The sequence below is a fragment of the Lepisosteus platostomus genome, chromosome 12 (assembly GCF_059453375.1).
Source record: "Lepisosteus platostomus isolate fLepPlt1 chromosome 12, fLepPlt1.hap1, whole genome shotgun sequence".
NCBI classification, from domain to species: Eukaryota; Metazoa; Chordata; class Actinopteri; order Semionotiformes; family Lepisosteidae; genus Lepisosteus; species Lepisosteus platostomus.
In genome coordinates, this window is record NC_142622.1 from 44,239,905 (window position 1) to 44,255,039 (window position 15,135).

Below are 15,135 nucleotides of genomic sequence, written 5' to 3' on the forward strand. Positions count from 1 at the left end.
TGCGTTTGACTTAATCATGTTTTATTTCACAAAAGTATGACAGTGTGTCATTAGTTATTATTAATAATACAACTTGCCTCCTTCTCTTACTAGCAGCTGAGGAGAATCAGGGACATGAACAAGGCTGGTTTCAGGCACGTCCTGGGCCTCAGAGGCTGGTGTGTCTCTTTAAAGCACAAACACCTGCAGCTGGGAGAAGCTCTTATATTGGTTCATACGAGCAAGTAATTAGCAGATTGAAATTGTTACAATCTGAGACACAGCAGCAGGTTCAGCTGCCCTGAATGCCAGCATAAACATTTCCTTTTCCCCTTTCACAGGGCTGACCATCCTGCAAGCAGACTGGATCTTAAATGTTCCAAAACGTCAGGACTTTACTAAGGTTAGTTATTGAACAGGCTGATTAAAGTTCAATAAAATGTAAACTTTTAAGTCTGCAGAAATATGACATTATCATATGTCACTGAAATAGAATCAATTTTATTTACAATGATATAATGTATATTGGCAGCTGTATTAGTATGCTGAAGTGAAATTGAAAGGAAAACAAGCATTAATGTTTTATAGATTATTTAAAATATTTTCAAAAAGCATGACAGATTTTTTTAAGAGACTCTAGCCTCATGACTGGATTCAAGAAAATAATTCACCTCTGCAGGATGTGAAGGGAAGACAGATAATGCGTGACTTCTGCCCTGCTTGTTTGAAGATAACGATGTTATAAGGGGCGCGTTTTGCCGAGAAAACAGTCAAGTGTCATAATTCAGAGTTTAATTCCACACTTCCCTTCACCTCACGTGTACAACAGCTCTTTGACACATTCTAAATGGCTGTTATTAATTGATGTGGCTGATGCTTTTAGGCAAAACAACTCACAGAAATCTTGGCATTTTGTAAGCGTAGGTTCTTGGGAACTTTAGCGGAGCATTCTGACTGAAGTACTGGACCAGCTCAAGAGTAACAGCTCCACATGGGATTTGAACCCACCACCTTTCCAATGAGATAGCTGGACAATTAAATAAACACTTAAGTGATAAAGACCCAGTTTATTTTCTCGGGAGGACTATTTCATTTGGAATGCTTGACAGCAACAGTTTAGAGTCAGTTACTTGACTTTTATACACCCAGTCTCTAAGCATTTCATATTTCTGTAGATGTGCCAGCATGTTTCACAGAAATTTAAAGAGGTACTCTCTGGGCCCATTTCTCAGAATATGAGATACAGATGGTAAAGGGATCTTGAAAGCACACTCCCTCTGAACATCCGTGACATTCCCTGGAGAGATACTGTATATTAAGTAAAAAGATCTTTGGAGTGCGAAGAATCCCTTTGTCCTTGTGTCAGAATTCAAGAAAATGTGCTCTGTCTCTTTGTTGGCGATACGAAGACTGTCACGAATATGAAATAATAATCCGAAGAAAAAACAGGAGTCTTCCTCTTTCGAGAAACTTGTGTGAAATTGTCATTTTTCTCGCCAAGAAAAAGTTGGGATGGAAAATCCTTCTGCTCACATACAAATCTACACATTTTCCACTACATCTCCTGGATATATTTTGTCATTTTGTGTTTCATCACAACATTCGGATATAGCTTTTCCTGAGAGTAAACATGTCTAATTCATTTACTATGGTGTGGACTAAAGTTAATAGCTGGTTTGACTTCCAAAAGGAAGAAGAACGGCTTCTGTGTTCTTTTTCACAGCCATACTCAATGATTATTGCTAATGTATTTACAAAATATATTTTACAAATGTTAACATGTTCAGGGATCTTTATGCACCCACTACTTAGGATTCTACCGTGATATTTCAATCCAGATCAAATACTAATATCTGAAAGAACACACAGTGTCTAGCAAAGGTATTCAAGCTTATGTGCAGGTTTAACATTCAACAATATCCGTTATATACACAACCTGTTCCACACATCCAAAGCAAAAAAAGTAATGTGAAAGAAAAACGATCACTTATCATTGTGCTATTGTGCCCGGGGTGCTTGAGACGGCTCACGGCTGTCTTAAAAAGAGCAAACAGCCAGGTGCCATGTACTGCTTTTACCACTAGAGGTACCACTGCTGGCCATTTTATTACTATTCCCGTATTTGACTCGGGCCTTTCTTCAAAATTGTTTGCAAATGATAAACTTATTTTTTCGGATAATTCAAGTGTAATAACTTTATTCGTTAAAAAAATGGATTTCTGGATGTTATATTGTGTGGACATCATAACTGTGAATCGGGATAATAACAGTAAATGCTTGATGTCATGCAGCAGACTGTATGTTTATAGTCCTCACAAGTTTTATAAATCAAAAGCATTAAAAACAACATACAGATGGCAAGTGAAACCAGTTAATTACACATGTAGTTAATTTATGGTCTAAGTCAGTAGCATTAGGTCCATTAGGGGCCAGAAATTGGGTACCAAAATGAGCTGTCCATGCTGTGGTAAGTCTAATGTGGAGGAAATGAAGTGTATACCTCCCACTGGCCTGGGATGGTGAGAAGCAATGATTAACCTGAATTAATTAGAAAAGCACTAGAACGTGTTTTAGAAAGAGCCTGACCCTTTTGGGAAGGTTCATTGTGTTCATTACCAGCACTGCAGTGGGTACCTTTGCCCAGGCTTGTGGGTTTCTTACAGACTCCCCTTGAGAACCGTGCCGCTTTTAGAACTGAATTTAAAAATGTGCACAGGGCACGTATCACAACACACGTGTCTTATCATGTGCCCCCTGCTCAATATCGTCATTCAATTGTTTTTTTTTTTAATTGAGACCAAGGTTATTTTACTATATACTGTATGTCTAAAACAAATTTGACCACTGATGCTGACAGTAAAAGTAATAGTAAAAACAACTGTTAGGATGAGTGGCCTTTTCTAAAATGATCAAACTTTGTGAAGCGAATGGGTTGTACGGAAGCCATTAGCTGTTTGTCTGCTTTTGATTTGTGAGAATTGCTCCTGTGATGGATGGTGCCGTCGCCGTGCTGTCCCGCTGCCTGCAGACTGAATAAAAACTGATTCTGTTAAACTTCCTCTCTCGGGTTTTTTTAACACTGGTTTGGCTTCTCACAAATAGTTTTCAAGTTTTTTTTTTTCCAATTTGTCAATAACGGAATTGTTCGCAATGATGTAGGATAGCAGTCAGATCCAACGAATTGATACCGGTTCAGTCATGCAGAGCAACTGCTGTGGACAGTGGATCCCTAAGAAGCAACAATTCGAACTCTGTCTCTAACTGCATAGTGCAAGACTTTTATTCACTGAAGGAAAATATTTATTCTTATTTTCACCTATCTCCATTGTTAATCATACCAAATTGGTGTTTGTAATTACAGGTACTACATTTGAATAAATGACTGATTGGCTCATGGATAGCCCCAGTTATACTGTATACCCTATATATACAGTATTTAGACTAGACAAGTAACAGCCCAGTGGTACAAAAAATACATTAAAATGGCAGTTGTAATGTATTGCAAAAACATTAGGGTGCAAAAGAGACAACACCATCCGGCCCTCTTTTGCTCATTTAAAGTGGGCTATATTAAGCAAAGAGGTCACAGAGACCACAATTGTAGCAGAAAGTGTGTAGTTGCTGTGCATATACCGTAGCATCATGGAAATTAGGAAGAGGACCAACACGAGTGCTGCCATATGCTGTATTTAGAGCTGGTTTATGAAACAATCTGTGATGGGAATCTGTGATTGGTGTCAGGAGTGGGATGGGATAGCCCTTCGCTGAGGACGGCGAATTACGTGGGGGAGAGTGTAACACATACGGCCGCCATTACAGGTTGTTCAAGCCGGCTTGCCAGCGTGATGACGTCACTGCCCTTCCCTGTGAATAGCAGGGACCTCAGCCGGCAGGTCAAGGGGAGATTTCCCTATAACTCACCTGGCTGGTTCCCTGTTGAGTGATGCTGGAAGCCTGGGTTCGAACCCAGTGGTGGAGGGCCGACCTGAGGCGGGAGTGGTGAGGATGCATACCGATGTGAACCTGTATAATAATTAAGTCAATTTCAAACGATATTCTTGTATTACTGTATGTCCTATGGGATTGAAATTTAACATGACATCTATTTCTTTAAAACTAAAATCAACATTGGCCTCCTTTTTAATATACGTTTGCCAATCAATCCAGAAGGTTTCTACCATAGGACATAACCAAAATAAATGTCGAACAGTGTCAGGGCTGCTTTCACACCCTTACCCCTCACAGGCTCCGCGTACCGCCCCTATTTGACTAGGCCTCACATCCGGGCACCGCGGTGGGAGGCTGCAGCGCCGCAGACCGCCTGTGAACATGGCCGCCGTGGCGAGATCAGCTTCCACATCCAGCAACCCGGCCGTCAACACCGCCGGGTCGGAGACCCACAACGGCGGGGAAGAGGACGGGCAGAACCTGTGGTGAGTAGTGCACATACTCGGGGCGCCGGGGCAGCCTCTCCTCCTGCTTCTTCTTGTTTTTCTTTTGCGGGGCAGGAAAGTCTGAAGGCGAGTGGGTCAGTTGCGGTGATGAGCCCCATCAGTTTGAATGGCAGTTCGCCCTCAGCGCTGTCTGTTTGTGTGCAGGTCGTCTATCCTGAGCGAGGTTTCAACGCACTCCCGGTCCAAATTGCCATCAGGGAAAAACGTCCTCGTTATGGGTAAGTGTCGTTTTTACCTGCTAAGGGGATGCCGTTTCAAATACGAGTGTCTTGTGTCTGTTATCTTTTCGCTGTCGTGGCTTGGGTCTGTTGTCTCATCCCCCTCTTAACGATGATGCATCCGCTACTGTACAGCTCTTGTGCTCTTTTTTTCTTTGTGATAACTTAAAAGAGACTTAGCGTGTTCGTGGACAGTTTGTGCACGGATCAAAAACCTGTGTTTTTTTATGACCGTTAAATAATTTCCATCAATTGATCGGTGTGGTGAGATGTAGTCGTAGAAACGTCTTCTATTTTTTCTGTAATACTGAACAGTCAGCTCGTTAAATACACCTTCCAAGGTAGCAAGTTCACCCCTCTGCTGTTTTTAGAGGATGTACGATAATCTGCCAGTGTATTAACAGTGGGCATCGCTTCATCTGAGCCTCTCATTCATTACTTTATGAAGTATACATCGATGTATCTTATGTTTTGCGATACATAAGAGTTATATGACTCTTGTTTTTTGTTTTGGACGATTTTGCAATGCAGCCACAATTAAATTAGTAATAGCAATTTAATGGAATCGCTTAAAATAATTAATTGTTCCTGCCTGTAGAATTTTGTAAGGTTTAATTGTATTATAAATGCTAATTAGTTTCATTAATCTTACACGGTGAAAAGTAAGGCTGTTTTGTGAAGCACAACTGTAAAGTCTATTCGGAGTAAAGGCAGTGAGTGACTGCTGGGCATGTTTCTTGGTTGTACATTTCTTCAGGTGAAGATGGGGCTGGTAAAACCACTTTGATTGCGAAACTTCAGGGTATAGAAGAGTACATGAAGGGAAGAGGTCTGGAGTACTTATACTTCAGTGTGCATGATGAGGACATCGATGGTAAGTATGAATGACCTGTGTTTCACTTGGCATGTCAGTGCTCAGAGTACCATGTGGTTGGTTCATGGGATGAAAGTATTTCTTAGCATAGAGTTGGGTAAATGCTGAGCTTGGGTGTTCAGAATAATCCATTAATAGACTTTGTGTTCAAGGCTACGAGTACAATAACTGAAATTCTTCATTAGCCCTTGGCCCTGTAAAACTACATTATTTCTGTTTCAGGTGAAAAATATCCTTGACAGAATAACAGATGCGTAAACAGGCACGTCTTCTGTGTTACTTAAAAAGAAATGAGCCTTTTGTCGCACTGTCACTTACAACAGCTCAGCTTAGTGCAGAGTAGAGATTGGTACTCAACTGTTGTCACAATAGATGACAAATTGGACAGTGCAATAACCGCTCTCTGTGGAAAAATAAGTTTCCCTATGTCCACTTTAAATTATTGAACCCATTAAACAATACTTACACTCCCCGTTCTTACACATACCACAGCCCTGCAGTCATCCGACCTTTTCTTTTATTACTTTGAAAGGCAGTAGTTTCCTTTTTGACTGTGCCTCAGTCATGTATTTTATTTTGGTCTTTGATATATCTGACAGGTGAGTGAGTCCAAACATTTGGACAAATAATTGTAACTAAACTGATTGCAGAAAAAAAGTTTTTTGATCTACAAAAAGTCCTCCCCCCCCCCCCCCCCCCGATTTTCGTTTCCAGATCTTACCAGATGTAATGCGTGGATCTTGGATGGTGACCTGTATCATAAAGGCCTCCAGAAATTTGCGGTGTCTACTGACAGTTTATCAGATACCGTAGTACTGTTTGTTGTAGACATGTCGAGACCTTGGACATCCCTGGACTCTTTGCAGAAATGGGCCAGTGTAATTAGAGAGTATATTGACAAACTGAAGATCCCACCTGAAGTGATGAAGGAAATGGAGCAAAAATGTAAGTCTGGAAAGCATTCCTTCTGCTGACAGTTTGTAGTGTAATATTTCCTTCAGATCTACTGCTTGGTAATAGTCTGTTGGTCTGCGTACGTGTTAACGTCACCTTTTTAAATCCAAAGTCAGCAAAACACTCACCACAGCATCTCCAGGCACATTTAATTACTGCAGGAAATCAATCAACTATTGACTGTTTCACCTGAGACTTTTTTTGTGGTCATAGTAAATAACTTTTAATTTTCTTTGAATATTCTTGGAAGTATTTTATTTTTTTCTAAAAATATTATTCTGGTCCCATTGCCCGTAGTCACTGTAGTTACTCGTCTGTCTGAAGCAGGTGTGTCCATTGTGTGCTAACTCAATCTGATTTCCTGTTGATGCAGTGGTGAAACAGTTCCAGGAATATGCAGATCCAGGAGCTGACCTCACTGTTTCTCCCCAGAGAAGAAACCCGTCTGTGCCCGATGGAGATGATGAAAGCATTGTCTTGCCTCTTGGTGAAAATACACTTACACATAATCTCGGTGTACCAGTTATAGTAGTTTGCACAAAGGTGAGACAGCATAACAGCTCTTAAAGAGCTTTATCATAGTAGAAAATGTTTTATGTGACAACTTATTTGCTTTTGGGGTGACTGAAAAAGCAGAAAAACATTTATGTTCTTACCATAACCTGTTTATTATTTAAAGCTGTAATTGATATTTTACTAAGTTTTACGATAGATATCTTTTAGTATCGTTATTTTTTACATCATATATGTATATGTCAGGTGAATGACATTTTTAATTCAGTATACACCAAATCCTGTGTGTCTAGTTTTCAGCGTCATAAGTAACACAGATATGCACAAAGCAAAGTCAAGGAGTTCAGTGGTTTACATTTTTTATTCAAACATTTCATTTATAAACTGCAGCATCACTTTGAAGAATCAAAATGGAGTCTGACATATTGAGAAACAGCCACATTATGATTGGGTGCACTCAGTCTTAGAGCTGTTCGTTAGTGATGGTTTTCACTGCTTACTTGCGACTGACTGGAATTTGGATTTTCTCTCCTTTGCAGTGCGATGCCATTAGTAGCTTGGAAAAGGAACACGACTACAAAGATGAACATTTCGACTTCATTCAGTTGCATATTCGTCGGTTTTGCTTGCAATGTATCCTTTCAGAATCTGGCTTTCATAGATTCCAATGACATGTATGTTGCAGGAAGCTACTTATTATATTAAGAATACCGGTTCCCAGTCTGTTGAAAATGTAAGGATGTTACACTTTTAGAATGGATTTTAATATGCAGATTGAACATGTGAGGGAACGCTTCCTGAATGGAAAAGCGTTTTAGTTTTTATACACGAGAAGTAAAGAGAAGCCTGGTGAGTTTAAAAGGTGTCGTTCCCAGTTTTATAAGTTTCACATTTCAGTAATTTTTACACCTGAATGATTGCATCGGCCAGTGTCTGTGCAGGATCGCATGCCGGCACACGACAGCGGCCAACCCGTACAAGCACCCTCAGTCTCTGGTGAAGTTATTTATGGCGTTGTTAATTGTATTATATTGTTAAACTATTGACACATTACCACTTGCTCAGGTTATTGAGCTTTAATATTGCATCGCGTAGGAGTAGCTTAATAACCTGTCGCACGTAACCAGTTTGCCGTGGAAGCCAGGGTGGGGAGTGTGAAAGAAGTCGGGACCCTGGCTTCTTTCAAGACATGACCTGGGATCGGTCATACAGCTGGTGTGAAATGGCATCGTTGTTTTAGGAACCTTCTGCAAGGGATAGCAGGGGTTCAGGAGGGGTTCGTTGTGAAAATGTTTTCCTTCACCCCAGCTCACCAGATGGCGCAGCACTAATATACACTTCAATGAAGGAAAATAAAAATCTAGATTTATTATATAAATATATTGTCCATAGATTGTATGGGTTTCCTTTCAACTCACCCGCTCAAATTGTGGAAAAGGATGCAGTATTTATGTAAGTGTCATCTAAAAAAATGCAAAGATTTTCTCTGTTGAAATTTTGTTTTATTGGGGACACTAAAAAGGACGGAATTTAATGAAGGTTACTAAAAAGAAAATCACTGCTTAATTAAAATACATCTTCACATTTGAGATCATTTCAGTTGTGAGCGTGTTCAAAGTTCGATTGTTGAATGTGCATTCAGAGTGGAACTTATTTGTACCCATAGAGCTCAGGTTGAAGAGAGATTTTATAAAAGTTCTGCTATATAAAACAGTTGCTGTGTTGGTTAGATGTTTACTTGTTTTGTTTTTTTAGTCCAGCAGGGTGGGACAATGAAAAAAAGATTGCCATCCTCCATGAAAACTTTCAGTCTTTAAAAGCAGAAGACAACTTTGAAGATATAATAGTTAAGCCACCTGTTAGAAAGGTAATACACTTTCAGATCTACAATACATTAGTTATGCATCAGGCTTTTCTCAATGCTTCAAAGTATGTCTGCATTAGATGATGATGATGATGATACATTACACTTAAATAGTACTTTTCATTCTGGAGGATATTAAAGCAATTTACATATAGTGACCCACTTGGTCTACCACAGTAGAACCCACCTGGGTGACTCACAGCAGCCATTGTGCCAGCGTCCCCATTACACAGCAGGTAGAGAAAGTGAGTGAAAGTCATTCACTGAGGTAAGGACCAGCTATTCTGGAGGCCAGCTTGTGCAAGCCCATGGTGCACGGGGGGTTAAACATGACCTCGGTTTAACATCTCATCCGCAGAAGATCCTCTTCTATTCCAGGGGTCTCCAAGCCTGAGCCTGGAGATCCTGAGTCTGGCACTTTTTTTATAGGTGACCATTATACCATCAGTTCCTAGAAACATGGAACACTTTATGATCAGTCAAACTGCTGATTTGTCAAATTAATTTAGAGGTCATTTATACAATCATAATACCTGTCAGATTGCTCTTAATTGAGCGATTAACTTGGATTGAATACATGAAATACTTAGTTGATAACTTCCAAGTATTATTGGAGGTGGGACTTGATAATCTTTAAAACAGATGATTCAGGCAATCTTGTCACTTTGGATTGTTTTTTATTTTCCAGTTTGTTCATGAAAAAGAAATTGCAGCAGAAGATGATCAAGTGTTTCTCATAAAGCTGCAGGTAAGAAAAGTGTAGTGTGAATGACTTTCTTCAGATTTCTGTTTCCCTGAAAAGGATTATGATTTCAATGTGAAATATTCAATTTCACTTTTTTGAGTAGAATTGCAATGTGAAGCGTGAGCTTGTTTTTGTGAATGGACTTTTGGTTCACATTGGTTCATCGGGACTGCACGAATCTCCTGGGCCACGCGTTTATCACAATCCTAAGCCCAGTCTTTTCCGACTCGGCGGCTCTCCTGAGACCCTTCCACAGCATAACAGTTTGGGAAGTATTGTCTTAGGCGTTGCATTATTATTATTATGGTAAAAGTGGACTTTAAGGCAATACGCACCTTGATGTCTGTATCTATAGAAAACAGCATCGTGTTCATGAATTCCAAAATGAATATCGCTCAACTCTGAAATGTATTTTATAAGAAGGACAGTCTGATATTTCCCTGGTGTAGACCTAAGTTTTTTAAGGTTACCTGTTTATTTTTTAATTAAGCTTGATGTTTAGTTTTAGGTCTAATCTGTGGGGAGCACGAACAATTTAAAGAAGTGGTAATATTGAGTAGCCATGGTAAATGGTGACTCACCAGTTCACTTGTATGTCTATGAATAAATCTGGGAAGACAAAGAAGAGTGCATTCCAAAACAGTGCAATATAATTTTTATATCCAGTAATATGAAATGAAAATGTTGTATAAAAGCCCAACAGACGGTGACTTTTGCCTTTCATGGATAGAACAAGGGTTAGCAACATTTATCACAGCACGCTTAGAAGTAACATGACAACAGCTTTATCTACTTATTTACAATGAGTTGCTCCAGTTCTCTGCTGTACATCATCACTGCAGTAAGAGCTGTGCAACCTCTGGCCCGTACCATTCACCACTTTACAATACTGGGATATAACCAGCTCCTTGATTTCTAAAACGATATGCTAATGACCAATTAATGAAATCTAGGCTCTAGTGGCAAAATTTCTGTAATACTGAGGATCACAGGAGATGCAGGTTAGGTAGCCTATTGTATAGTAATTCAAGACCTTCCAGTGATTTCGTATCCTGCCACCTTCTCTGCCAAAAAGCATGGAAGTGCTGCAGCGGCTTCTGCATGCGTGAAGTGTGCTTGCATTAATGTGGTATCTTTCTTTTCAGTCCCTACTTGCAAAGCAACCTCCTGTCGCTGCTGGAAGACCAGTGGTCAGTATGTTTTCCTTTAAGGGTAATCGAGCGCATCTTTCTCCTTTTAAATTAATGCAAACATTAAACGGTGTAAGTCGAACAGTATTGGATATCTCAGATCTGTTCAAAATAATTGTATAATTGTGAATTGCACTTCACTGTGCAAGTGACCTTGAAAACAAATTCTGAAATGCAGTAACATCTTTAGTTCTCAGACTTCTCCAGAACAAATCAAGTACATACACTTAAAAAAAGAATGAGTTTGACTCTCTCTACGTTTTCATAGCAGTCTTAGATTTCTGCCTCTCTTTTTAATGCTGTAATGGGTTTCATATCAAGAGAGATGTGTGACCAACTATATGCATATTAGGCAGATCTTAACAGCGTTCTTGTGTTTTTTTTAAGAATGGAACTCTTTCTTTTTTCTTTTTCTTTTTGTTTAGGATGCCACCAACAGAGGCCCTGGAGGTTCTCCACGAACACCAGTTCGTTCTGGATCCAGTAACGTGGCCAGCGTCATGCCAGTTCCAGCCAACGCCAAGAAGATCGACCCCAACATGAAAGGTGTGGAAATGAAATATGTGGTGGGAGCATGAGAACACATGACATCCTTTCAGATCTGTAGAAACATTTAGACATTCATGTAAAGCATTTTAAATGCCAGTTCACACATGAACATCTGTATGATTTGAATTTTTTTTTGATGGATTATAGCTGGAACCACAAGCGAGGGCGTCTTGGCAAACTTCTTCAACAGCCTGTTGAGTAAAAAGACCGGCTCTCCGGGGGCTGGAGGCAGCAGTCCAGCAGGGGGTGGTAGCTGCGTCCCTGGATCAGCCAAGAAATCAGGTACTGCACGTGATGGCTCGGCGTGTTTTTTGCACGTAGGCTAAAAATCAAGCTAGACGGGACAAATGATGTAGAAGAATAGGAGTGAAAAAATTTTAAAACTTTCTTGCTTATAAGATTTGCTTCCTAAAGGTTGACTGACCTCAAAACTGGAACCCACCTTCTCTTCAATGGCTGACATAGGGAAACATGCCAACAATACCATAATGGACAATTATAAGCTTCTGTATTAGAACCTTTAAACTTTCACTGGAATTTTAAAACCAGTGTTATCTAGTTTTACCTTTTTTTCCCATTTTTCAGGCAAAAAGTAAATTGCTGAATTGTAGGGGGAAAAAAAACATTTCTCATGTGCAGCAGTTTAGCTCGTTACAACACCCTTTCAGCAAGATGTTTAAAGGGTAGTTCATGAAATTGAATGAAACCTTTTTTTCCTGTTTATTTTGTTGTAACTATCATACTTTTATATTTTTAGTCAAAGTCTGATTTGTTTTAATTTCTTTTATTTTTTCCAGCTCAGAACTCTTTAACTCCAGATTAGCTCATTTTAGGAACAGTGTCTACTATGTATGTGCTTAATGCACTTTAAAAATTGTGATGGATTAAGCATTCATTTTTAGTTTAGATTTTAATAGCATGAGTTTAGATAAAACTTTTCCTGTCTATTCTGCCATTCAGCCATGAGTACTCTGGGTTATGTGCAGTGTGTTACAGCATGTCATGTTAAAGTTCATTGTGTTAATGTAGCCTCACCCTCTGTCACAGTTACAGGATGCTGGCCCCGTTAAGGTCAGTGTTTGAGTAACGTTCTTGCTTGCACTAAATACATTTAAAGAGCCATTGACCATTATCATGCAAGCAGAATCCTTCATTTGTTCCCCTCATCATATAATGTGTTCATACTGCTGCTTGGCAATACGTCTGCATGTTCCTTATCATATCCATGTCATACACATCTTCGACTCCTTAGTGTAACTGCAGGCGTTTGTGACTTCCCTACCTTCATAAGCACCACGTTTGTCTTCCTTTGCAAAAGTATTTTATGTTATCTTAAACTGTTCCGGGGCTTATTGCATCTTGACTCCTTGTGTTCTGTACGTCTGTGTCTCCATTTTCTTGTCTTTGATGATCATTTTTGTTCTTTTGAGCTGCATTTGCCTTTGCTTCTTCTGTTGCATCTGTAGCTGTTTCATGCACATTTAACTGAGTAGTTTGGCATCGATGCTTGTTGTTGTGTGCATTTCACACCAGGGGTTAACTATCGGGTCTTCCCTATCCTGTTAGGATTTACTGGTGAAATTGCTTTGCTCTTCTTCCTATTATGGCTAGATAATGCTGTTGTTTTTAACACCCAAGCATACAATGTTTGATTTTTATCTTTCTTTGAATACAGATTATTTTTTGTAGTAGTTTTGTTTCTGAGTGCTTCATATTAAAAGTTGAAAATGCCAAGCTTTTAAAAAGAAAGATTAACTTTTCCTTTATAGAAGAGGATTTTCATGGAACATGAACAGAAGTACAGAACTTAATCTGAACTGCCTCATCAGAACTAAAACGATATGAGGAAATTTGTAATTACATCTTATTTCTTTTTGGTGTAGCACAATGAGATTGTCCTGTTTTTATTCTTGGTTTAGGAAGGTCTTAACTCTGGGATGCTTTTGTGAATGAAGGAATGCATGGAATAGCCTACCTCCCTGTGGACTGTTTCTGACTACATTCTGGGGCATCTGGTGCATGATTGCGTACTAACTGTGACTTGTTCTATTCCAGTGCAGAAGCTTGGCTTGACAGATGTGCAGGCAGAGCTTGATCGAATTTCAAGTAAACCAGACACTGAAGCGTCTTCTCCAGCAACTCCAACATCTCCAGCAGAAGACGATGAATCCTGAAGACAGCAGCAGAGCCTCCTCACTTACTGTCCGAGTCTGTCTTCCCTTTTCCGTGACGCGTTACTGCGGGCCACCTAGTACAACCAACTACACAGACTACCTTTAAAGGACAGGTGTACCATTGTGTGCTTGACTCATTAATGTCCTGTCTGTAAGGGAATTCTGAATAACTAGCAGCAAGGTTAAAGATGGATTGCATATGGAAATGTGAACACTGGCCCACTAATGCCTTCTGTGTCTGGTTTACAGAGTGTTATTTATTACTATGAATCTGATGGTAATCACTGGATTTTTTTTTTGTTTTTTTTTCTTGTTGATTGAAGACCAAGAAGTCCAAATTCTAATAGTACTTTAACAGACAAGAGAAATAGATTTAGGTGGACCTAACTGGATATACTCCAGTTGGCCAAAGGCAGTAATGGGAAAATATTTTTCAGGAAACGTTACTTAAAATCTCAGTACAAAGTGTTGAGTAGACACATTGTATTATAGATAATACAATTTGGAACGTTTTAAAAGGTGATTGGAAGAAAAATGAATTCCATAAACTGGAAAGTGTATTAAGCACTGTAAGTGAAAATTCAGCTATTTTGCCCTTGCACTTCTGAGGTACCTTATTAAAGTTATTCGAACTTGGGAAGTAACAAAGTAATGCACTACATTTGTGGGTTTTTTGCTAGAACTAATTACCTCTTGTTCTTTGGCACTGAATTGACTAAAAGATACTATACATTTGTACAGTCCGAGACTACTTAGCTGCTGTATAACGGGAAGAAAGGGGTAGAGGTCAGCCTCATCTGAAGAATGTATACTTCGCAACCTGCAAAATGGTTGGTCCTGTTATTTCAGATAATGTAGTGATGTTTCTATTCATCAGGTATGTAATCCTGTAATAAAGTTGTATTTATTCTCAGCACTGGTTTAATTCACTTTTTGAGAGACTGCATCTCTGCCAGGCAAAATGATAAAAAAAATGACACAGTCCATACACATCTGCTATGATGCATTGTATTTTCTTGGAAATGATCATTGTTTTTATGAATTGCTAGACAAGAGAATCGCCACCCTGTGACTCAGGGATGATGACCTTGGTGTCCTTTACTTCTTCTACCTATATGGTTAATGAGTATACCCTCCTGATGCAGAGGGAGTATATCATCTTTCATGTAATTTGATTCTTATGCAGGAGCAATGGAATAGGCATATTGCAGGACATAAAATATACAATGATGGCAAAAATAGTCATCAGTTAACAACCAACAAATTAATGTTGGTATCAATCAATATTAAAGATTAGAATGCATGTGCACTGATTAGAAAATGTTGCTGAGGCTGCTTGGGAAAGAGGTGTTTTAAATGTGCTAAAATACTTCTGTATGGCCGTAAGTACCATGCCTTGTGGTCAGAGGAAATTCATATTGCAGGGGGTCTGTTATGTTGAGGGGTTCTTTAATATCTAGGGTGTCTGGGGCCCTTGGAAAAGGAGGGGAAATCCTGAACTCCAATACATCCCAGGACACCTTGGCCAAATCTCTGCTGTGAAGCTCAAGCTTGGCCAAACAAGTTATGCCCAAGTACAGCAATGGTCCAAAGCAAAGCATCCACATTGACCAAAAATGGT

General features: G+C 39.4%; 2 protein-coding genes across 3 annotated transcripts in view; one reads left to right on the forward strand and one right to left on the reverse strand.

Annotated features, from left to right (window-relative positions):
- The window catches only part of LOC148651616 (copine-4), a 100,710-nt gene extending 96,717 nt beyond the window's left edge, over positions 1–3,993 (reverse strand). The window contains exon 1 of the mRNA XM_088602176.1: positions 3,901–3,993. The gene's annotated coding sequence lies outside the window, so the exon portion shown is untranslated. The remainder of the gene's footprint in view (positions 1–3,900) is intronic.
- Positions 3,994–4,258: 265 nt separating this feature from the next.
- Positions 4,259–14,427, forward strand: dync1li1 (dynein, cytoplasmic 1, light intermediate chain 1). Of its 2 annotated transcripts, XM_088602183.1 has the most exons (13): positions 4,260–4,412; positions 4,578–4,651; positions 5,409–5,525; positions 6,240–6,470; positions 6,853–7,022; positions 7,532–7,625; positions 8,309–8,444; positions 8,748–8,859; positions 9,545–9,604; positions 10,747–10,791; positions 11,217–11,337; positions 11,488–11,622; positions 13,396–14,427. In XM_088602183.1, the coding sequence occupies exons 1-13, from the start codon at positions 4,309–4,311 to the stop codon at positions 13,512–13,514; spliced, it is 1,518 nt and encodes a 505-aa protein (XP_088458309.1). In that variant the 5' UTR covers positions 4,260–4,308; the 3' UTR covers positions 13,515–14,427. The 2 variants fall into 2 exon arrangements, 1 of the variants encoding a protein (XP_088458309.1); XR_015925785.1 differs by lacking the exon at positions 13,396–14,427 and having other exon boundaries at positions 4,259–4,412; positions 10,747–10,813.
- Positions 14,428–15,135: the final 708 nt, after the last annotated feature.